Source organism: Bombina bombina, chromosome 10 (genome assembly GCF_027579735.1).
Source record: "Bombina bombina isolate aBomBom1 chromosome 10, aBomBom1.pri, whole genome shotgun sequence".
Lineage (NCBI taxonomy): Eukaryota > Metazoa > Chordata > Amphibia > Anura > Bombinatoridae > Bombina > Bombina bombina.
The window spans coordinates 144,832,182-144,857,831 of NC_069508.1; the positions used below are offsets into that span (position 1 = coordinate 144,832,182).

At 37.8% G+C, this 25,650-nt stretch overlaps 1 protein-coding gene across 1 annotated transcript in view; it reads right to left on the reverse strand.

The window, feature by feature from the left end:
* ANKRD13C (ankyrin repeat domain 13C) overlaps positions 1-25,212 on the reverse strand; it is a 373,770-nt gene extending 348,558 nt beyond the window's left edge. Inside the window, exon 1 of the mRNA XM_053693358.1 lies at positions 24,682-25,212. Within this exon, the coding sequence (XP_053549333.1) occupies positions 24,682-24,991 (310 nt within the window). The 5' untranslated portion in view covers positions 24,992-25,212. The remainder of the gene's footprint in view (positions 1-24,681) is intronic.
* Between the last annotated feature and the right edge of the window lie 438 nt (positions 25,213-25,650).

Genomic DNA, 25,650 nt, shown 5'->3' on the forward strand with positions numbered 1-25,650 from the left:
GAAAAACCTCTATGACTAAAAACCAAGCGTTCAATCTCCATCCCTTCAAATTTAATGATTTGAGATCCTGATGGAAAAAAATGGCCTTGAGAAAGAAAAGGTCTGGTTTAAACGGAGGTGTCCAACATTGGCAACTGGCCATCCGAATGAGATTCGTATACCAAAACCTGAGAGGCCATGCTGGAACTACCAGCATAACAAACAAATACTCCATAAGAATTTTGGAAGAAGAAGTAGAGGCGGAAAGAAATAGGCAAAAAGATAATTCCAAAGAAATGTCAATGCATACACTACTTCCGCCTGAAAGTTCCCGGACCTTAATAGGCCCCTGGGAGGTTCTTTATTCAGATGAGATGAAAAACATATCTGGGTAAGAGAGACCATTCTCCCGGAGGAAAAGCTGGATTTAACAGAGATAATCCGCTTCCCAAATATCTATACCTGAGAAAAAAAACACAGAATTTAGATAGGAGCTGGATCTAGCCCAAGCTGATATCCGAGACACTTCTGTCACAACCTAAGGACTAATGGTCCTATTCTGATGATTGACATACACCATAGTAGTGATATTGTTTGAAAAACATTAAACGTCTCTTCTTCAAAAAGAAACTAACTGAAAAATTCTGAGAAAACACGGAGTTCTAAAATATCAAATGGTAATCTCGCCTCCTGAGATTTCCAAACCCCTTGTGCTGACAGAGATCCTCAGACAGCCTCCCAACCAAAAAGACTCGCATCTGTAGAGATCATGGTCCAGGTTGAAAGAAACGAAGAGACCTGTAGAACTAAATGATGGTGATCTAACCACCAAATCAAGAGAGATAAATATTAGGATTCGAAGATTTAAAATGTGAAATCCTAGAATCCCTGCACCATAATTCAGCATAAAAGACTGGAAAAAGTTATTTCTATTGAAAATGAGCAAAGGGAATTAAATCCAATGCTGTGGCCATAAGACCTAAAACTTCAATGCATATATAGCAACTGAAGGAAATAATAGAGACTAAAGGTACCGATAGACGGAACACAATAAAATTGTCCCTTGTCTGATAGAGACAAAGACAGTGACACAAACTATCTAGAAACCTAAAAAAGGTGACCCTTGTGCGAGGAATCAAGAGCTTTTGAAAAAAATAACCTCTATGTCCTGAAGAGCAAGTGAATCATATGAGATTCCGCATCCTCAGAAAATAATCTGAATGAAAACAGAAAATATGCATTTATTGTATCTAATGAAAACAAATAATGCTATCACTGACCAAAAAAAGGCAGAATAGTTTGAATAAAACTCCAAAACCCATTTCCTAAAAATGGAACTGGAAGAAATACTCCAGAAGATTCCAGGTCTGAGCAGCGCTTGAACCCCATGGGAGCCCAGCCATGCTTCAACAGAACCCAAAATATATAGGACCCAAACACACTTAAAGAGAGTGTTAGCCTTACTGGAATAAAATCAAAGAAATTTGGACTGAATAGAACCAAATAAATTTCAAAGAAGTCTTAACCTGCCCCTTGCCAGCCAAGCTGGAATACGGCACGTACATCGCAATATTAGGGAGCTGATTTTGAACTGAAAAATTTCCAATTATAAACATGTTACTTGGGAAAGAATTCAGGAATTCGTTCCTTAATAAGAACAACCAAACTAGTATAAGCTTAAAGTTTTAGTCTTAGAACTCAATCTTGAAACCCAGAGTAACAGTTAAGAATTGAATCCAATTATAAAACAAATAATTGATTATCTTAGAACAAAAGAAATATGGATTTTTTAATTTTTTTTTTTAAAAATCACAAAATTCTTCTAGCTAAAATAGCTAAAGACAGATTAACCCTCATTTGCGAAAATATTCAATAAAATGAAGACACAAATGAAATTATTAGCATGATAGACCAGATAAAGGAACAGTCAATACAGTGGACTTGCATAATCAATAAATGCAAAACAACAAGAAAAATACAACAGCACCTAGTCTAGTAAATGTTGTCCCTTAAGAATGCTAAAATAAATCATAATCTGATACTTGATCTTAGAGTAAACAGAACAAAAAATGAAGCAATTGCAACATCAAAATAAATCACAGGACCAAGAAAAGTACCTGAAACTAAATAATTTTCCATAAATAAGATACAACCATCTAAAGGAAAATAAATACTATTTTGCTATAGAAACAATAGCATAATTAGTAGGAGTAGAGATAGCCCCAATAAATTGGAGAACCCTCCAAATTGAATTTAACTGCTGGCAAAGAATATAGTTTAAAACCTTTGAAGAAGGAATAAAAGAAAATTATCAGCCTATTCCATTCCCTAGTATGAGGAATTGGAAAGAAAACTTCTGAAAACACAGAAGAATAAATAAGCAGAAATAGTGTCAGCTAGTCTTAAAGAACTAGTTACCTTAATATCCAAAATAATCAACACCTTTTCAACAAAGAACAAATGTACTTTAATAAAAAAATAAATAAAAAAAGTAGATTTGTTAGTGTCAATATCTGATGAAGAAAATTCTGAAAGAGAAAAAACATCATCAGAGAAGGATAAAACAGTATGTTGTTGGTCATTTGAAACTTCAATAATTAAAAAAGAAGTGAAAGAGACCTAAAAAATTTATTAGAAGGCACAAAGTCAGACAAAGCCTTTAAAATAGAATCAGAAAAATATTTCTATAAATCTTTTAAATATTTCTTGTACGTAAGATGTAAGAATGGCAATAAAGCATAAATACTAATGGATTCTGCATGTAAAAGTATATCATAATAACTTATTACAAACCATAGCTAAAGATAAACATTTATAACATTTAAAATAAATGAACTTAGCTTTGGTAGAACTGAACTCAGTTAAGCGTTTTTCCAGAAGTAGCTTTTGATCCAGGGTCAATCTGAGACATCTTGCAATATGTAATAGAAAAAACAACATATAAAGCAAAATTGATCAAATTCCTTAAATGACAGTTTCAGGAATGGGAAAAAAATGCCAATGAACAAGCTTCTAGCAACCAGAAGCAATAAACAATGAGACTTAAATAATGTGGAGACAATAATGATGACCATATTTTTTAGCGCCAAAAAAAGACGCCCATATTATTTGGCGCCTAAATGCTTTTAGCACCAAAAATGACGCCACATCCGGTAACGCCGACACTTTTGGCGCAAAAACGTCAAAAATAACGCAACTTCCGGTGACAAGTACAAAGCCGGAAATAACTTAGAAATTTTTTTGCGCCAAAAAAAGTCCGCGCCAAGAATGACGCAATAAAATGAAGCATTTTCAGCCCCCGCGAGCCTAACAGCCCACAGGGAAAAAAGTCAAATTTTAAGGTAAGAAAAAAAATTTGATTATTCAAATGCATTATCCCAAATAATGAAACTGACTGTCTGAAATAAGGAATATTGAACATCCTGAAACAAGGCAAATAAATGTTTAAACACAAATATTTAGAACTTTATATAAAAGCGCCCAACCATAGCTTAGAGTGTCACAAAAATAAGACTTACTTACCCCAGGACACTCATCTACATGTAGTAGAAAGCCAAACCAGTACTGAAACGAGAATCAGTAGAGGTAATGGTATATAAGAGTATATCGTCGATCTGAAAAGGGAGGCAAGAGATTAATCTCTACGACCGATAACAGAGAACCTATGAAATAGACCCCGTAGAAGGAGATCATTGAATTCAAATAGGCAATACTCTCTTCACATCCCTCTGACATTCACTGCACGCTGAGAGGAAAACCGGGCTCCAACCTGCTGCGGAGCGCATATCAACGTAGAATCTAGCACAAACTTACTTCACCACCTCCACGGGAGGCAAAGTTTGTAAAACTGATTTGTGGGTGTGGTGAGGGGTGTATTTATAGGCATTTTGAGGTTTGGGAAACTTTGCCCCTCCTGGTAGGAATGTATATCCCATACGTCACTAGCTCATGGACTCTTGCTAATATGAAAGAAAAAGGGGACTTTCATTCATTTAGTATATGATACTTCATGTAGAAAGCTCCTTTGTTTCAACCGATTGCCGTTTTTAGCTGCTACAGCAGCCCACGGCTAAAAAAAATTTTTGCTACGAGATGACGTTTTCACCTCTTAGTCAATAGCGTGCAGTAAATCCGTCTTGACGCCCATGGGAGCCGGATTTACCGCACGGCTATTGGCTAAGAGGTGAAAACGTCATCTATTAGCAAAAACATTTTTTAGCCGTTGGCTGCTGTAGCAGCTAAAAATGGCGATCGATTAAAACAAATAAAGGAGCTTTCTACATGAAGTATCTTATACTTCATGAATGAAAGTCCCCTTTGTTTCAAGTCAATCCTAGAGTTTGTAAAACGCTAGGATTGACTTTCACTTTAAAGTGATAGTAAATCTGAGTATTTAAAAAACCATCACTAAAAATAAAATTGACTTTCATTGATCACTTAGTAAAAAAAGGGTGCTAAACTCTGGCTCCTTGCTAAAGTCAGAGCCTCTGGCAGCAAGCGGCACATCCCTCTTTACCAATGAGGTGACGTTTCCACCTCTAAACCAATAGCCGTGCTAGCACACAGAACACTGTCAGATGACTAGCATGGTTATAGGTTTAGAGGTGGAAACGTCACCTCATTGAGAGAAGAGCACTGTGCTGTGGTTGGCCAGAGGCTCTGACTTTAGCAAGGAGCTGCGGCACAGACAGGGTAAGTTTAGCACTAAAAATCCAGTTTATTTTTAGTGATGGTAAATCCTAGCGTTTTTTAAACATTTGGATTTACCATCACTTTAAACTCTATGCATATGTAATGTGGACAGAAGAGCATGCTCTTTTTATATTTGTATGCATCTGATTCATTTAGAGGTAGATATCAACTATTCTTTTCTAAACCCATAGGATGACTATCATCTTAGGTTATCATTTATGTTCTAAGGTATAACAGAAACATGATAGAGATTAAATGGGGAATACATAAAAAAAAACACTCATGCATCAGGACTTGGATACACTTAACACTGTCTGGTTGCGCAATTCTATTACTGACGCGGTCTATTTGTATTTTGTTTACGATTATATTAAATTTATCTATAACTTTATTTTACCTACTTGTATATAAAAGCTTTCTTTCTTACCTACTCTATCTTCATACAGTGAGGGGAAAAAAAGATTTGATCCCCTGCTGATTTTGTACGTTTGCCCACTGACAAAGAAATAATCAGTCTATAAAGTTTATTTTAACAGTGAGACAGAATAACAAAAATCCAGAAAACCGCATTTAAAAAAAAAGTTATAAATTGATTTGCATTTTAATGAGTAAAATAAGTATTTGACCCCTTTGCAAAACATGACTTACTACTTGGTGGCAAAACCCTTGTTGGCAATCAGAGGTCAGAAGTTTCTTGTAGTTAGCTACCAGGTTTGCACAAATCTCAGGAGGGATTTTGTCCCACTCCTCTTTGCAGATCCTCTCCAAGTCATTAAGGTTTCGAGGCGGACTTGGCAACTCGAGCCTTCAGCTCCCTCCACAGATTTTATATGGAATTAAGGTCTGGAGACTGGCTAGGCCACTCCAGGACCTTAACATGCTTCTTCTTGAGCCACTCCTTTGTTGCCTTGGCCATGTGTTTTGGGTCAATGCCTTGGCTGAGGGAAGGAGGTTCTCACCCAAGATTTGACGGTACATGGCCCTGTCCATCGTCCCTTTGATGCAGTGAAGTTGCCCTGTCTCCTTAGAAGAAAAACACCCCCAACACATAAATGTTTCCACCTCCATGTCTGACGGTGGGGGAGGTGTTCTTGGGGTCATAGGCAGCATTCCTCTTCCTCCAAACACGGTGAGTTGAGTAGATGCCAAAGAACTCGATTTCGGTCTCATTTGACCACAACACTTTCACCCAGTTCTCCTCTGAATCATTCAGATGTCCATTGGCAAACTTCAGACAGGCTTGTGCATGTGCTTTCTTTAACAGGGGGACCTTTCCGGTGCTGCAGTATTTCAGTCCTCCACAGTGTAGTGTGTTACCAATTGTTTTTTTGGTGACTATGGTCCCAGCCGCCTTGAGATCATTGACAAGATCCTCCCGTGTAGTTCTGAGCTGATGCCTCACCGTTCTAGTGATCATTGAGGTGAGATCTTGCATGGAGCCCCAGACCGAGGGAGATTGACAGTTATTTTGGGTTTCTTCCATTTGCGAATAATCCCACCAACTGCTGTCACCTTCTCACCAAGCAGCTTGGCGATGGTCTTGTAGCCCATTCCAGCCTTATGTAGGTATACAATCTTGTCCCTGAAATCCTTGGACAGCTCTTTGGTCTTGGCCATGGAGGAGAGTTTGGAATCTGATTGCTTCTGTAGACAGGTGTCCTTTATACAGGTAACAAAACTGAGATTAGGAGCACTCCCTTTAAGAGTTAGCAGTATAAAATAAATCTTGCCGATTGATAGGGGATCAAATTGTTATTTTACTCATTAAAACGCAAATCAATTTATAACTTTTTCGAAATGCGTTTTTCCTGATTTTTTTGTTGTTATTCTGTCTCTTACTGTTCAAATAAACCTACCATTAAAATTATAGACTGATCATTTCTTTGTCAGTGGGCAAATGTATAAAATCAGAAGGGGATCAAATAATTTTTTTCCCTCACTGTATGTATAATAATGAGAAAAATACAAATTTAGAGCATTCCAGTCATACATCTCCTGTAAACTTTCACCTGTGGCCATAAGTAAATTAGCTTATACAACTGTAATCTGAAAGGTAGATGCTCACTATGTAGCTATCTCGTGTATACAGTTTAGGCAAACTGCAATCAGTGCACCACACAAGTATTAAAAGGAAATGAAACTAAAAAAAATATTTTGTAATTCACACACAGAATTAAAGGGATACTAAACCCAATTTTTTACTTTCATGGATTCAGATAGAGCATACAATTGTAAAGGGACTGTCTACAAAATTATTTTTATTGTTTTAAAAGATACATAACCCCTTTATTACCCATTCTCCAGTTTTGCATAACCAACACGGTTATATTAATATATTTTTTACCTCTGATCACCTTGTATCTAAGCATCTTCTGACAGCCCCCTAATCACATGACTTTTTATTTATTATCTATTGACTTGCATTTAGTACTGTGCTGTGCTAAATCTTAAATATTTCCCCGGGCGTGGACACAGTGTTATCTATATGACCCATATAAACTATTAGTCTATTGTTGTGAAAAGCAATTAAAAAAAGCCTGTGACAAGAGGCGGCCTTCAAGGGTTTAGAAATTAGCATATGAGTCTACCTAGGTTTAGTTTTACCTAAGAATACCAAGAGAATAAAGCAAATTTGATGATAAAAGTAAATTGGAAAGTTGATTAAAATTACAAGTTCTATTTGAATAATGAAAGTTTATTTTTGACTAGACTGTCCCTTTAACCCCTTAAGGACCACAGCATTTTTCCATTTTCTGAACGTTTTTTACATTTTTGCGGGGTTTGTGTTTAGCTGTAATTTTCTTCTTACTCATTTACTGTACCCACACATATTATATACCCTTTTTCTCGCCATTAAATTGAATTTCTAACGATAACATTATTTTCATCATATCTTATAATTTACTATAAAAAAATATATAAAAACGAGGAAAAGACTGGAAAAAAAAAACACTTTTTCTAACTTTGACCCCCAAAATCTGTTACACATCTACAACCACCAAAAAACACCCATGCTAAATAGTTTCTAAATGTTGTCCTGAGTTTAGAAATAGCCAATGTTTACATGTTCTTTGCTTTTTTTGCAAGTTATAGGGCAATAAGTACAAGTAGCACTTTGCTATTTCTAAACCACTTTTTTTCAAAATTAGCGCTAGTTACATTGGAATACTAATATCTGTCTGCAATCCCTGAATATCCCTTGACATGTATATATTTTTTTTTAGAAGACATCCCAAAGTATTGATCTAGGCCCCATTTTGGTGTATTTCATGCCACCATTTCACCGCCAAATGTGATCAAATAAAAAAAATCGTTCACTTTTTCACTAACTTTGGGTTTCTCACTGAAATTATTTACAAAGAGTTTGTGGAATTATGGCGCAAATGGTTGTAAATGCTTCTCTGGGATTCTCTTTGTTCAGAAATAGACTTATATGGCTTTGGCGTTGCTTTTTGGTAATAAGAAGGCCGCTAAACGCTGCTGCTCACCACACGTGTATTATGCCCAGCAGTGAAGGGGTTAATTAGGGAGCTTGCAGGGTTAATTTTAGCTTTAGTGTAGTAGACAATCTAAAGTACAGGTAGCCCTCAGTTTACGCCGGGGTTAGGTTCCAGAAGGAATGGTTGTAAATCGAAACCGTTGTAAATTGAAACCCAGTTTATAATGTAAGTCAATGGGAAGTGAGGGAGATAGGTTCCAGGCCCCTCTCAAAATTGTCATAAGTAACACCTAATACATTATTTTAAAGCTTTGAAATGAAGACTTTAAATGCTAAACAGCATTATAAACCTAATAAAATAATCACACAACACAGAATATATAAATAAACTAAGATAAATGAACAAAAACATTTGCTAAACAGCATTATAAACCTAATAAAATAATCACACAACACAGACTTCACATGCATTTTTCTGCAAACAGTTCTTTCTATGCATTCCAATCTGGACTGATTTATAGACAGGAAGATCTTGTTCCTTTGAAATCTGCTCAATAGCTCAGGTCTGGTTAAACTGATTAATTTCAGCTTGCTTGGCTTTGCTGCAACACAAGCGGACAGCTCCACCTACTGGCTATTTTAATAAATGCACTGCTTCTCAATGCTTTTCAATAGCAGTCACATGACTGGAAAAAAAGGTTGTTATTCTGAAACGGTGTAAATTGAACCATTGTAAAACGGGGGCCACCTGTATTGATCTAGGCCCATTTTGGTATATTTCATGCCACCATTTCACCCCAAAATGCAATTAAATTTTTTTTTAAAAAAAGTTACATTTTCACAATTTTAGGTTTCTCACTGAAATTATTTACAAACGGCTTGTGCAATTATGGCACAAATGGTTGTAATTGCTTCTCTGGGATCCCCTTTGTTCAGAAATAGACATGTATGGCTTTGGCGTTGCTTTTTGACAATTAGAAGGCCGCTAAATTCCGCTGCGCACCACACTTGTATTATGCCCAGCAGTGAAGGGGTTAATCAGGGAGCTTGTAGAGTTAATTTTAGCTTTAGTGTAGAGATCAGCCTCCCACCTGAAACATCCCACCCCCTGATCCCTCCCAAACAGCTCTCTTTCCTCCCCCACCCCACAATTGTCCCCGCCATCTTAAGTACTGGCAGAAAAAAGAAAAAAAAAGAAAAAATCTATTCTGCTGTGTAGGATCCTCCCTGATTCCCACCCCCCCCCCCCAAAAAAAAACAGCTCTCTAACCCTCCCCCTCTACCTTATAGTGTGCCATCTTAGGTACTGGCAGCTGTCTGCCAGTACCCTGTTTGTCACAAATATTATTTTTTTTCCTGTAGTGTAGCTGCCCCCCCTCAATAGTCAACCCCCCCCACCCCCTCCCCGATCACTTAGATAACTCCCCTCCCTCCTCTTTCCCACCATACCCTTAGCTAGATATACCGTGTCCCATAGTGTAGCTTCCCACCCGCTCACACCCACGTGGACACGCCCCCCCGTGACCCCGCGCCTCTGCGATTAACTCCTTGCATTGATGGCCCCCCACCCGCCTCCCACCCACCAACTATCATGGCCATCAATGTCCGATGCAGAGAGGGCCACAGAGTGGCTCTCTGCATCGGATGGCTAAAAAATGTTATTGCAGGATGCCTCAATATCGAGGCATCACTGCAATAACATGAAAGGATCGCTTCCACCGCTTTCAAACACCGACGACGTACAGGGTACGTCCTTGGTCGTTAAGGACATTTTTTTGTAGGACGTACCCTGTACGTCGTTGGTCCTTAAGGGATTAAGCAACTTTCTAATTTACTCCTATTATCAAATTTTCTTGGTTCTCTTGCTGTCTTTATTTGAAAAGCATGAATGTAAGTTTAGGAGCTGGCCCATTTTTGGCTCAGCACCTGGGTTGCACTTGCTGATTGGTGGCTAAATGTAGCCACCAATAAGCAAGCGCTATCCAGGGTTGTGAACCAAAAATTGGACAGCTCCTTAGCTTAGATTACTGCTTTTTCTAATAAAGATAGCAAAAGAACGAAGAAAATATTATAATAGGAGTAAATCAGAAAATTGCCTGCTCTATCGGAATTATGAAAGAAACATTGTGTGTTTCATGTCCATTTTAACACACTGCTAATTGATCATAGCCAAAACAGAACATTTCAACTAGTGCTGTAAGAAATTACACAAGGCAAGATAAAATGTGATATCCATAGAAAAAGTACTGGAAGCAAAATAACTTTTTCTTCATGTTGTAAATCAATTGACAATGCAGAGCTTGATTTAATCTCATGATTAAAATAATTCTGAATTGATTTCATATTAATGGCTCTGGAGGTTTTTCCCGAGCACCATAAACAAAAAAGTTTGCATGAAACACTTTTCTTTTGGCAGGAATGGGCTGGTTAAAAAAAAAAAAAAAAAAAAAAAAAAAAAAAAAAGGCGCTTGAGAGGTGATCTGATTACCTTATATAAAAGATATTCAAAGGGCCATATACAGAGTTGGCAGGAGTGCTGTTTGTCACAATTTAAGGCTAGAGGAAAGGAATTTAATCTCCAGCAATGTAAATGTTTTTTCACGGTAAGAGCAATCAAATTGTGGAACACCTCGCCTAAGGAGGTAGTGACTGTCAATATCTTAGATAAATTTAAAAAGGGATACTAAACCCACATTTAGGGCTAGATTTATCAAGCCCCTGCGGCAGCAAGTTCTCACAAGAACTTGCTCGCCGCTATTTATCAAGCAGCGGTCACCAGACCGCTGCTTCCCTAACATCTTCGCCACATCTATTCTGGCGAAATTCAATCTCCTCGGTCGAGTCCGACAGAGGAGATTGACAGCTCCTGCCCGCGCGTGATTGGCTGTGCGCGGGCAGGGGGCGGGATTGCACGCAAGCGCAAAATTGCGCTCGTGTGCAATGTTAATTACCTGTGGGTAATTGCGCCCCGCCACAGGCGAGCTGAGGGGTTGATAAATCTAGCCCTTAGTCTTTCATGATTCAGATACAGCATGCAATTTTAAGCAACTTTCTAATTTACTCCTATTATCACTATTTCTTTGTTCTCTTGCTATCTTTATTTAAGAAGTAGGAATGTAAAGATAAGGAGCCGGCCCATTTTAGGTTCAGCACCATGGATAGAGCTTGCTTATTGGTGGCCTGACATTTAGAAAATTGATAATAGGAGAAAAATTAGAAAAGTTGCTTAAAATTGCATGCTCTATCTGAATCAATAAGGAAAAAAAATGTGGGTTCAGTATCCCTTGAAGAATGGCTTAAATACAGTTTCAGGGGTATGATTGCTCGTGTTAACTGTGTAGGCTTTCTAATTCTGTCTTCTTTCAACTTCATCTACTATGTTACTATGATTCAGATAAAGCGCACTGTTAAACAACTATCTAGTATACTTATTTGATCAATTTTGCTTCATTGTCCATGTGTCCATTGTTTAAGGATTAACAATGCACTACTGGGAGCGAGCTGAACATATCTGGTGAGCCAATGACAAGAGACATGTTTATAGCACCCAATTAGCAGCTAGCTCCCAGTATTGTATTCCTGATCTTAAGCATAATGCTTTCCAACAAAGGATAGGAAAAGAATTAAGGAAATTAGATCATAGAAGTAAATAGGAAAGTTGTTTAAAATGTAATGCTATATCTAAATCATTGAGTTTAATCTTGATTTTACTGTCCCTTTAAAATGTGTCTGCCAACTGTGACATGTGCAAAGGTTTGGGTACCCTTCGAGTCATTATTTAGTACTAGCCTTTGGTAGAAATCACAACCTCCAAATGCTTTTTGTAGCCAAAAGTCTTTATTTTTGTTTAAAGGAATGTTTCCTCCAATCTCACTTACAGATTACTTCAAGTTCAGTGCACTGCATGTTTTAAGATCACCCAAATATTTTTAAATAATAAGTCTGTAGATTTTGAAGGTAATTACAAAATGTAAATCTTCTGTTTCTTGAAGTAGTTTGTGGTTGATTTTGAGATGCGCTTTGGATCATTATCTTATTGGAATTTACAAACTCTTTATTGAAATTTAGTAAAATCCATTCTGATCTCAACAATATTCTTGTGCCCACTGGCAGTCACCTAACAGCTCTTTACCCTATGTTTAATAGTTATGTTCTTTTATTTAAATGCGTCTGCTTTCTTCTCCAAATGTACCACTGATTATTGTAGAGTTTTTGCTATATCAGACCACAGCACTTAGTCCCAAGTTGCCAATGGTTACCTTCTGTGTCATGTTGCAACATCAGTTGTTGAGGTCTTGTGATGAGATTGCAGGTAAGGTCTCCTTCTGCTGACTTCTGCAAATCATATTTGTGCGTACCATCTCTACACAGTGGGTTGGTGCACTACCTATTTCAGTGTCAACTAAATCTTCCTGGAGGGTCCTTTGCAACGATGTGGGTTTTGTTTTGCTTTCTTGACTAGTCTACAAGTCTTTTTTAGTAGAGAGTTTTCTTGGTCTTCCAGACCTTGTATTGGCTTCTTCACTCCCTCTTAAACACTAAATAAAAGCTAGATAAAATGATGTAGTCAAAACACAGATTAGCCTGAGGATTAAATTATGCATCTTTAAAAATTATTAGGATGTTTAAATATTGGACGAGTGTAACAATTTACTGGCCATTAAAGTGTCAGTAAACTTTAAAAAACATAATTTATGTAAGAACTTACCCTGATAAATTCATTTCTTTCATATTAGCAAGAGTCCATGAGCTAGTGACGTATGGGATATACATTCCCTACCAGGAGGGGCAAAGTTTCCCAAACCTCAAAATGCCTATAAATACACCCCTCACCACACCCACAATTCAGTTTAACGAATAGCCAAGAAGTGGGGTGATAAAAAAAGTGCGAAAGCATATAAAATAAGGAATTGGAATAATTGTGCTTTATACAAAATCATAACCACCACAAAAAAAGGGCGGGCCTCATGGACTCTTGCTAATATGAAAGAAATGAATTTATCAGGTAAGTTCTTACATAAATTATGTTTTCTTTCATGTACTTAGCAAGAGTCCATGAGCTAGTGACGTATGGGATAATGACTACCCAAGATGTGGATCCTTTCCACACATGAGTCACTAGAGAGGGAGGGATAAAATAAAGACAGCCCAATTCCCTGCTGAAAATAATCCACACACAAAATAAAGCTTTAATGAAAAACATAAGCAGAAGATTCAAAACTGAAACCACTGCCTGAAGTACTTTTCTACCCAAAAACTGCTTCAGAAGAAGAAAAATACATCAAAATGGTAGAATTTAGTAAAAGTATGCAAAGAGGACCAAGTTGCTGCTTTGCAGATCTGAGTCAACCGAAGCTTCATTCCTAAACGGCCCAGGAAAGTAGAAACTGACCCTAGTAGAATGAGCTGTAATTCTCTGAGGCAGAGTTTACAACGACTCAACATAGGCAAGATGAATTAAAGATTTCAACCAAGATGCCAAAGAAATGGCAGAAGCCTTTCTGGCCCTTTTCTAGAACCCACCCAGGAAAGATAACAAATAGACTAGAAGTCTTACGGAAAGAAATTTCGTAGCTTCCAACATAATATTTCAAAGCTCTAACAACATCCAAAGAATGCAACGATTCTCCTCCTTAGAATTCTTAGGATTAGGACATAATGAAGGAACCACAATTTCTCTACTAATGTTGTTGGAATTCACAACTTTAGGTAAAAATTCAAAAAGAAGTTTGCAACAACCGCCTTATCCTGATGAAAAATCAGAAAAGGAGACTCACAAGAAAAGAGCAGATAATTCGAAACTCTTCTGGCAGAAGAGATGGACAAAGGAACAAAAACTTTCCAAGAAAGGAATTTAATGTCCAATGAATGCATAGGTTCAAAGGAGGAGCTTGAAGAGCCCCCAGAACCAAAATTCAAACTCCAAAGGAGGAGAAATTGACTTAATAACAGGTTTTATACGAACCAAAGCTTGTACAAAACAATGAATATCAGGAAGAATAGCAATCTTTCTGTGAAAAAGAACAGAAAGAGCAAGAGATTTGTCCTTTCAAAGAACTTGCGGACAAACCCTTATCTAAACACATCCTGAAGAAATTGTAAAATAAAAGAATGCCAGGAAAAATGATGAGAAAGACACCAAGAAATATAAGTCTTCCCAGACTCTGATAATATATCTCACGAGATACAGATTTACGAGCCCTGTAACATAGTATTAATCACTGAGTCAGAGAAACCTCTTTGACCAAGAATCAAGCGTTCCACTCTCCTACCTTTAAATTTAAGGATTTCAGATCCTGATGGAAAAAAGGACCTTGTGACAGAAGGTTCTGGTCTTAACGGAAGTAGTCCACGGTTGGCAAGAGGCATACGGACCAAGATCCGCATACCAAAAACCTGTGAGGCCCATGCCGGAGCTACCAGCAGAACAAACGAGCATTCCTTCAGAATCTTGGAGATTACTCTTGGAAGAAGAAACTAGAAGGCGGAAAGATATAGGCAGGATGATACTTCCAAGGAAGTGATAATGCATCCACTGCCTCCGCCTGAGGATCCGGGCGATCTGGACAGATACCTGGGACGTTTCTTGTTTAGATGGGACGCCATCAGATCTATCTTCTGGAAGTTCCCACATTTGAACAATCTGTAGAAATACCTCTGGGTGAAGAGACCATTCGCCGGATGCAACGTTTGGCGACTGAGATAATCCGCTTCCCCAATGTCTACACCTGGGATATGAAACCGCAAGAGATTAGACAGGAGCTGGATTCCGCCCAAACCAAAATTCGAGATACTTCTTTCATAGCCAGAGGACTGTGAGTCCCTCCTTGATGATTGATGTATGCCACAGTTGTGACATTGTCTGTCTGAAAACAAATGAACGATTCTCTCTTCAGAAGAGGCCAAAACTGAAGAGCTCTGAAAATTGCACGGAGTTCCAAAATATTGATCGGTAATCTCACCTCCTGAGATTCCCAAACTCCTTGTGCCGTCAGAGATCCCCACACAGCTCCCCAACCTGTGAGACTTGCATCTGTTGAAATTACAGTCCAGGTCGGAAGCACAAAAGAAGCCCCCTGAATTAAACGATGGTGATCTGTCCACCATGTTAGAGAGTGTCGAACAATCGGTTTTAAAGATATTAATTGAGATATCTTCGTGTAATCCTTGCACCATTGCTTCAGCATACAGAGCTGAAGAGGTCGCATGTGAAAACGAGCAAAGGGGATCGCGTCCGATGCAGCAGTCATAAGACCTAGAATTTCCATGCATAAGGCTACCGAAGGGAATGATTGTGACTGAAGGTTTCGACAAGCTGCAATCAACTTTAGACGTCTCTTGTCTGTTAAAGACAGAGTCATGGACACTGAATCCATCTGGAAACCCAGAAAGGTTACCCTTGTCTGAGGAATCAAAGAACTTTTTGGTAAATTGATCCTCCAACCATGATCTTGAAGAAACAACACAAGTCGATTCGTATGAGATTCTGCTAAATGTAAAGACTGAGCAAGTACCAAGATATCGTCCAAATAAGGAAATACCACAATACCCTGTTCTCTGATTACAGACAGAAGGGCACCGAGAACCTTTGTAAAAATTCTTGGAGCTGTAGCTAGGCCAAACGGCAGAGCCACAAACTGGTAATGCTTGTCCAGAAAAGAGAATCTCAGGAACTGATAATGATCTGGATGAATCGGAATATGCAGATATGCATCCTGTAAATCTATTGTGGACATATAATTCCCTTGCTGAACAAAAGGTAAGATAGTCCTTACAGTTACCATCTTGAACGTTGGTATCCTTACATAACGATTCAATATTTTTAGATCCAGAACTGGTCTGAAAGAATTCTCCTTCTTTGGTACAATGAAGAGATTTGAATAAAACCCCATCCCCTGTTCCGGAACTGGAACTGGCATAATTACTCCAGTCAACTCTAGATCTGAAACACATTTCAGAAATGCTTGAGCTTTTACTGGATTTACTGGGACACGGGAAAGAAAAAATCTCTTTGCAGGAGGTCTCATCTTGAAACCAATTCTGTACCCTTCTGAAACAATGCTCTGAATCCAAAGATTGTGAACAGAATTGATCCAAATTTCCTTGAAGAAACGTAACCTGCCCCCTACCAGCTGAGCTGGAATGAGGGCCGCACCTTCATGTGGACTTAGAAGCAGGCTTTGCCTTTCTAGCTGGCTTGGATTTATTCCAGACTGGAGATGGTTTCCAAACTGAAACTGCTCCTGAGGATGAAGGATCAGGCTTTTGTTCTTTGTTGAAACGAAAGGAACGAAAACGATTATTAGCCCTGTTTTTACCTTTAAATTTTTTATCCTGTGGTAAAAAAGTTCCTTTCCCACCAGTAACAGTTGAAATAATGGAATCCAACTGAGAACCAAATAATTTGTTACCCTGGAAAGAAATGGAAAGTAAAGTTGATTTAGAAGCCATATCAGCATTCCAAGTTTTAAGCCATAAAGCTCTTCTAGCTAAAATAGCTAGAGACATAAACCTGACATCAACTCTGATAATATCAAAAATGGCATCACAGATAAAATTATTAGCATGCTGAAGAAGAATAATAATATCATGAGAATCACGATGTGTTACTTGTTGCGCTAAAGTTTCCAACCAAAAAGTTGAAGCTGCAGCAACATCAGCCAAAGATATAGCAGGTCTAAGAAGATTACCTGAACATAGATAAGCTTTTCTTAGAAAGGATTCAATTTTCCTATCTAGAGGATCCTTAAACGAAGTACCATCTGACGTAGGAATAGTAGTACGTTTAGCAAGGGTAGAAATAGCCCCATCAACTTTAGGGATCTTGTCCCAAAATTCTAATCTGTCAGACGGCACAGGATAGAATTGCTTAAAACGTTTAGGAGGAGTAAATGAATTACCCAAATTATCCCATTCTTTGGAAATTACTGCAGAAATAGCATTAGGAACAGGAAAAACTTCTGGAATAACCACAGGAGATTTAAATACCTTATCTAAACGTTTAGAATTAGTATCAAGAGGACCAGAATCCTCTATTTCTAAAGCAATTAGTACTTCTTTAAGTAAAGAACGAATAAATTCCATTTTAAATAAATATGAAGATTTATCAGCATCAACCTCTGAGACAGAATCCTCTGAACCAGAGGAATCATCAGAATCAGAATGATGATGTTCATTTAAAAATTCATCTGTAGGGAGAGAAGTTTTAAAAGATTTTTTACGTTTACTAGAAGGAGAAATAACAGACATAGCCTTCTTTATGGATTCAGAAACAAAATCTCTTATATTATCAGGAACATTCTGCACCTTAGATGTTGAAGGAACTGCAACAGGCAATGGTACTTTACTAAAGGAAATATTATCTGCTTTAACAAGTTTGTCATGACAATCAATACAAACAACAGCTGGAGGAATAGCTACCAAAAGTTTACAGCAGATACACTTAGCTTTGGTAGATTCAGCACTTGACAGCGATTTTCCTGTAGTATCTTCTGACTCAGATGCAACGTGAGACATCTTGCAATATGTAAGAGAAAAAACAACATATATATAAAGCAAAATTGATCAAATTCCTTAAATGACAGTTTCAGGAATGGGAAAAAATGCCAAAGAACAAGCTTCTAGCAACCAGAAGCAATAAAAAATGAGACTTAAATAATGTGGAGACAAAAAGCGACCCCCATATTTTTTCGCGCCAAATAAGACGCCCACATTATTTGGCGCCTAAATGCTTTTTGGCGCCAAAAATTATGCCACATCCGGAACGCCGACATTTTTGGCGCAAAATAACGTCAAAAAAATGACGCAACTTCCAGCGACACGTATGACGCCGGAAACGGAAATAGAATTTTTGCGCCAAAAAAGTCCGCGCCAAGAATGACGCAATAAAATGAAGCATTTTCAGCCCCCGCGAGCCTAACAGCCCACAGGGAAAAAGTCAAATTTTAAGGTAAGAAAAATGGTTAAATCAAAATGCATTATCCCAAATATGAAACTGACTGTCTGAAAATAAGGAAAGTTGAACATTCTGAGTCAAGGCAAATAAATGTTTGAATACATATATTTAGAACTTTATAAACAAAGTGCCCAACCATAGCTTGGAGTGTCACAAAAAATAAGACTTACTTACCCCAGGACACTCATAGCAGATAGCCAAACCAGTACTGAAACGAGAATCAGCAGAGGTAATGGTATAAATAAGAGTATATCGTCGATCTGAAAAGGGAGGTAAGAGATGAATCTCTACGACCGATAACAGAGAACCTATGAAATAGACCCCGTAGAAGGAGATCACTGCATTCAAATAGGCAATACTCTCTTCACATCCCTCTGACATTCACTGCACGCTGAGAGGAAAACCGGGCTCCAACTTGCTGCGGAGCGCATATCAACGTAGAATCTAGCACAAACTTACTTCACCACCTCCATCGGAGGCAAAGTTTGTAAAACTGAATTGTGGGTGTGGTGAGGGGTGTATTTATAGGCATTTTGAGGTTTGGGAAACTTTGCCCCTCCTGGTAGGAATGTATATCCCATACGTCACTAGCTCATGGACTCTTGCTAATTACATGAAAGAAATAATGTTATATAATTCTGCACATAGTGCAGAATTATATAACATTATAATAGCCAAACATTATAAAACATAATGTACCCTATTAATTTTTTTAAAAAAACGCTGTTTTACAGACCCGCTCTCTGTACTCTGCTGAGCGGGTCTGTTATATTTACTCAGCGCATCGGGCCAGCTGTATAGTCACAGCCCGGCCCGACCACGCCATAAGACTAAGTGCAGCTCGTTTTTTAAAAAAAAATTAATAGGGTACATTATGTTTTATAATGTTTAGCTATTATGTTATATAATTCTGCACTATGTGCAGAATTATATGACATTATTTTTAAGGTTTACTGTCCCTTTAAGGTATAGTCACCATGTTGCAACCTAGGTTGACTTGTGGACTACATCAGTGTTAAGTTTGGAATCTGCACTTCCACTTTTAACAAGAATTGGAAAGCCCACAGGTTCTGTAATTAAATAACATGAAAAGGGGGAGAAAATAAATAATTGAAGTATAATACAAAGTTTTTTGGGGGGCGTCAGATACTCCCATAACCCTAACCACAGGCTGATCTTCCTTACACGTCGTTCCTCATCTGCTGCACCTCTTTGCCAATCCCTTCACTGGCTTTCTCTAATCTACAGAAAACATAAAATCCTGAAATTCAAGGTCCTCAACAACAATGTTCTCCCCTACATCACAGACCCTGTCTCTAGATACTCATCTTCCCGTCCCCTCCGATCTGCTCATGACCGTCTCTCCTCCTCTCATTTCAGTCTACAGGCTTTCTACAGAATGGCCCGTTTCGTGGAACTCCGTCTCACTCAACAAAACTCTATCCTAGTTTCAAGCGTTCCTTAAAGACTCTACTGCTCAGGGATGCATAAATCATATTCTAAGCTTTCTTACCTCATTTCCTCTCCTCCTCCTTTGTCAACCCCTTGAACCCCCAATATCATTTAAGCCGACAAGCCCAGCTGTTTCATAGATGATTTACATCAGTGCAACTCTTGGCAGGGCCGTCTATGCATTTGTCTCCAATAAATGCTACCTTTGCATACGTATCTTTATAGCGCTGCGGTATCCTGTTGGCGCTCTTCAAATAACTGATAATAATAAATTTACAAAATGACAATCTGTGCATCCCCTACAAGTTCTAGTTATTTATTCATGCAAAGAAAGTGTCACGAAAGAAAATCATGATTTCCAACATCTATTTTAAATGAAAGAGGACACTACATTTTTATCATGAATATGAAAGAGCAACAACATCCATTTACCCATAGTATATTAACAAACACACAAAGTAAATTAGATAAAAGAATTAAAAAGGGACAGTTAAAGTGATGGTAAACTCTCCCCTTTTTAAAATCAGATCTGGAATGTAAGCACTATTTTAGATGGAGTTTAATTCATTAGCTGTAATGAAGATGCGCTATAACTTAGTTTTTATTATAGATATGAAATTCAAATACTGCATGCTCCTCCGCCCACTTCAAAAGTAAAATTTTCTGTGAGCTAAGATTGAATTGTTGTCCAATCAGCGCTCTCCCCATCTGGCACTTTTGTTGTAGCTAAAGCATTGATTGGAGAGTAATTCAATCATTTAGCTGACAGGAAAATTGACCTTTGAAGTGGGTGGTGTAACGTGGGGTATTTTAATTTCATATCTATATTAATAACTAAGTTATAGCGCATTTTCATTGCACATGATGAATAAAACTCCATCTAAAATAGCGCTTACATTCCAGGTCTGATTTTAAAAAGGGGAGAGTTTACCATCATTTTAAGTCAAAATTAAAAACTTTCATGATTCAGATAGGGGATGCAATTTTCCAATTTACTTTTATCATCAAATTTGCTTTGTTCGCTTGGTATTCTTTTTTTAAAGCTAAATCTTGGTAGGATCAAACTAATATCTAAACTGTTGAAGGACACCTTAGCGCTAGTTCATGTGTGTCATATAGACATTGTGCTCACTCACGTGGAGTTATTTATGAGTCAGCACTGACTGGCTAAAATGCAAGTCTGTCAAAAGAACTAAGGGGGCAGTCTGCAGAGGCTTAGATACAAGGTAATCACAGAGGTTAAAATAAAAAAAAGTACATTAATATAACCGTGTTGGTCATACAAAACTAGGGAATGGGTAATAAAGGGAGTATCTATATTTTTAAAACAATAATTCTGGAGTAAACTGCCCCTTTAAATTTCCATAGAGCAGTGGGTGCTGCAATATTGTAATTAGGTTAACTTTTATGCGGAGGCCAATTAGGAATGGTTATAAATGGCTTACTAGAGTGTGCAACCAATGACTGTAAGGAATATATCTGTCTGCACTTTTTGAAAAGCACACAATATACTGAATTAAATTACAGGAAATGAGAGCAAAATAAATAATGAAAGTATATTGCCAAGTTGTTTTACTACATCTAAATCTAAAAAAGAAAAAGTACACAATCTACTTCAAATTTTCAGGGCTTGAAGAGATTCCAAGCTAAATTTCAGCAAAATTTAATTCCACAGAGTAGAATTTTCAATCAAGCTGCACTGCCATAGCTATACACAGTTTCCACAAACATAACAAAATATGCTGAAATATGTTTGCGCAATATTTCAAAATATAATAACCATAAACATGACACAGGTTTAACACAAGTGTCTGAGGGCATCTAGTGTGCCTTAGCACAGGCCTACCAAGGTCTAAATAATTTCCTAGCTTTGTGTTTAATCTCTGTCACAGTTTATAATTCTTTAAAATGAGAACAAAAATCATGTTATATTTCTACTGAAACTCATGTTTAAATCACTAATAACTCTAAACATAAAAAATTAAAGAAAATGTTAACTGCACAGTGTGTCATTGAGTGTATAATTCAAAATACTATTGATATATTTGTAAAAAAAAAAAACATTGTTGAACTAAGCCAGCTCTCAGCTGTTAAATGTCTAAAATTACTATTAACAGAGTCACCTAAGCACCTGTCAAAGAATGTCAAAGGTGCGAAAAACAATTCCTGATAATTTCCTACAGTGACGTTAACATGCCTGAAGTCTGTTTCTACCAAAACACAAACTTAAAAAGGTAAATAGTCAATCAAGCTTAAATTTGTATATACATTACTTATCTGATATGGCTCATTTGTGGATACTAAACAGAATTCAAGATGCAACTAAAAACATTCTATAACTAATAGTAGTAAAATATTCAGAGTCTAAAATAAGAGCTATTAAGCCAAGAAAATTACAGTTAATGATTATATTTAAAAGAACAATGTAAAATCCAACGCAAATGTACATTTATCTAGATCTTCAAAGGAAATATGACAACTATATAATACAGTTACTTTATGCTGATTTCGAGTGGCATCAAAATGTTAAAAGGGATATGATTGGTATTTGAAATGTACAACAATTAAATTTAAAATGATCATTTTCTACCCCTTTAAATTTTGTTTCACAAACTAAATAATGTGGCCCTTGTATCCAAGTATTTTTCTTGTTCATTTTGTTCTTGGAAGCTATTTTAGAGGCCACAAGATCCATAAATACATCTGAAGCTCTTAATTGTTTGCTCAGCAAGATACTCTGGAAAACAGTGCTCAGCATTCACAGCTTGTTTGATGAACTGAGGGATGATCTGGTTGGATGTTCATTTTGACCAAAAGCATTCTTCTGACATAAGAGAGGCAGAATGTGGTTCTTATTGGCACTGCTGTGGCACGCATACACGGAGAAAGAATTGTGGATGGGAACATACATATTATATAGGCCCTGGATTAAAATTTGTGAAGCAATGGCTTTCTGAATTTGTTAAAGGGATAGGAAACCCAAAATGTTTATTTTATAATTAAGATAGAGCATGCCATTTTAAACAACTTTCCAATATACTTCTATTATCTCATTTGCTTTGTTCTCTTCCTATCCTTTATTGAAAAGAATACCATCATAGGCTCAGGGGGAAGAAAAGCACAAGTGGGAGCTAGCTGCTGACTGGTGGCTGTAGATATATGCCTTTTGTCATTGGCTTACCTGGTGTGTTCAGATAGCTCCCACTAGTGCATTTGTGCTGCTTCAACAAAGGATACCAAAAGAACAAAGCAAAAATGACAAGACATAAAATTGGAAAGTTGGTTAAAATTGTGTAAGTTATTTCATGATTCAGACAGAAAAGTTTTGGGTTTTATGTCTGTGTTAAACCTAATCTGATCTTGAAAAACAAAACAGAAAGAGACAGATGCGCCACATGGCCCAATATTGTTTGTTCAACACAATAATTATGGTCTAGTCGTGCCAATATAAACTCACAATTTGGAAAGCACTTCAGTTAGTGCAATAGAAGCAGTCTGGGATCAATCACAGTCACCCAGCAGACCGACCTCTAGGGTAGAAAGGAATAATCATAGAATGTGACCGTAAAATGTGCTGCTCCTGGTGATATTCATCAACGCCTCTTATTTCTCTGGTGTGAGATAAATGAATCAATCCGCCGTGTTACCGTTCGTAGTCGTACACAATGATGAATACGTCGTATTCATCATTGTGTACGACTACTAACGGTAACACGGCGGATTGATTCATTTATCTCACACCAGAGAAATAAGAGGCGTTGATGAATATCACCAGGAGCAGCACATTTTACGGTCACATTCTATGATTATTCCTTTCTACCCTAGAGGTCGGTCTGCTGGGTGACTGTGATTGATCCCAGACTGCTTCTATTGCACTAACTGAAGTGCTTTCCAAATTGTGAGTTTATATTGGCACGACTAGACCATAATTATTGTGTTGAACAAACAATATTGGGCCATGTGGCGCATCTGTCTCTTTCTGTTTTGTAGATCATCCCTATAGGATCCAGGCCGGGTTCTCTACAGATTGCTGCCTAAAGATCACCCTCTATTTCCACTCCTCAGAGACTTTTTATTTGTATACTTGGAATTATTGAAGCATTACCAATTGTTTTTATTTATGTGCGATATTTAGTACAATAACTGATTTAAAGTATTAATTTAATTGATCTATCGTTCATTTTATACCTCACTAGGTCTGATATATTGTTATCATTTAGGGCGCCCCCTATTATATAGTGATCTTGAAAAAGTCATCCTTACCACCAGAGAAAGCAGTGTAACAATCAGTTAATGATGCTTAAAAACATTTCAGTGTAGAAATACAATTTATTTTGTTAGAACATTTTATTTTTAAACACAATCCCTCTTTTACAATACGATTAAACTCAGTCGATTAAAGCACATAGAATTCAAGTATCTTGCATGCGTATGTGTCTCTTCAAATAAGGTTATGACCAGAACACTTGGCCAATGTGGAGTTGGTATACATAAATATGCTCCAATCACTAGAACATCCTTATCTGGAAAGTGTTTGGAGGGGGGGGGGGGTGTAGGAATGTAATTTTAATTATGTGTTTAAACTGTCTGCAAACAGCTCAGTGATTGACATAAGTGTGTGACATTAAAATTAATCCCAAGACCACCCTTGCAAGCACACTTGTGTTCCAGGGTTCTCAATGTCTGTTGTACACAGATCTAAAGGGGAGACTTCTGGTACCTCAACACAATGCAGAGGATGCAAAATACCTATGTAACCTGTGTTACACTTGGTATTGCTTAATTTTGTACCACTATTTGGCACTGAAAATCTCTACGGTGGAAAGCCGGGGTACACACTGGCATGCTCTTATAACCTGCTTAGGGACTGTTGGATACTAATATATATATATATATATATATATATATATATACACACACACATTTTTTTCTATGTATGATTATACACATTGGACATTACTGAACCACACACAGTCATACTACTATGATGTGAATTTAAAAAGAAAACACACACATTAGGAATGATTTATATCCCTGCTCCTTGTGGAATTTGTACACAGCTGGAGCCACTTATTTTTCATCCTCTTGGACACATAATCAATACTAGGAACATGAAGGCTGTGTATGTGCAGAAGAAAGGACCTGTCAGGCTGACCTCACTCACCATGGTTGTCCTTCTGGCCGATGCTGTGGGTCCTGATGAGGGAAGACAACCTACGTATATCTCCCTTGAATACACACTCGTGTACCGGGAAGTAGGTGTCGGCCTTGGCTTCTCCGGTGATGTTGGACTCCGTGAAGCTGTTTGAAGGCGGCCGGATCACTTTGTGGTTACTGAAAATTTTGCTACCTTTGTTTTTGCCCGTCTTGGTGAAGGTGCCCCCTGCCGTGGCCTCCTCATCTGGCTCTAGCAAGTCCTCGTCCTTGCTAGGTTTGTGTTCCCTGCGGAGGGAGCGAATCTTCTCCCCGGTCATTGCAAACGGCAACTGAGACTCGTCTACAAATTGATTAATACGGAAAACACCGTCATGAACAATTTAAGCCCAATGTGATGCCCGACTCAGCTCCAATAGAGCCGGGAATGGGCGTGTGGAAAGCGGAAAACTTGAGCTATATCAGCCCATAGCGTCAAATAGCTCCAATAGCTTCTTCAGCGCTGTAGCACACAACCCCGAACCATCACACACTATCCAATTACCGCGAGACTAGCTGTCAAAACGCAGGAAACCGAGGCGCAGAACTCGCGAGATCAAACAGGAAGTCCTCTGAAGGCATGAAGCCAAGTCATGAACATGACGCTCAAGGCCACCGCTCTGCGCATGTGCAGAACCTACAGCTAGGAGAGTGTGGGATGTAATTATTGCGTTTACCTGTCGCCTACGGCGTAATTAAAGGGACATTGAATTTATTATTATTGTTGGATCTAATACAAGGTTCAATGAAAGTTATATTATTTATTTTGCGTTTTTAAAAACGGTTGTTGTACAAAATAGAGCTATTTATTGTTTCGTGCTTGGTGAGATAGGTTCCTAGCTGCAAATGGGACTGTGGGACTTGCCTTTAGCAGCCAGGGATTTTGCTAAACATTAAAATCTCTTTTTAGGTTCCATGTTCATATTATTAAAGGGATATA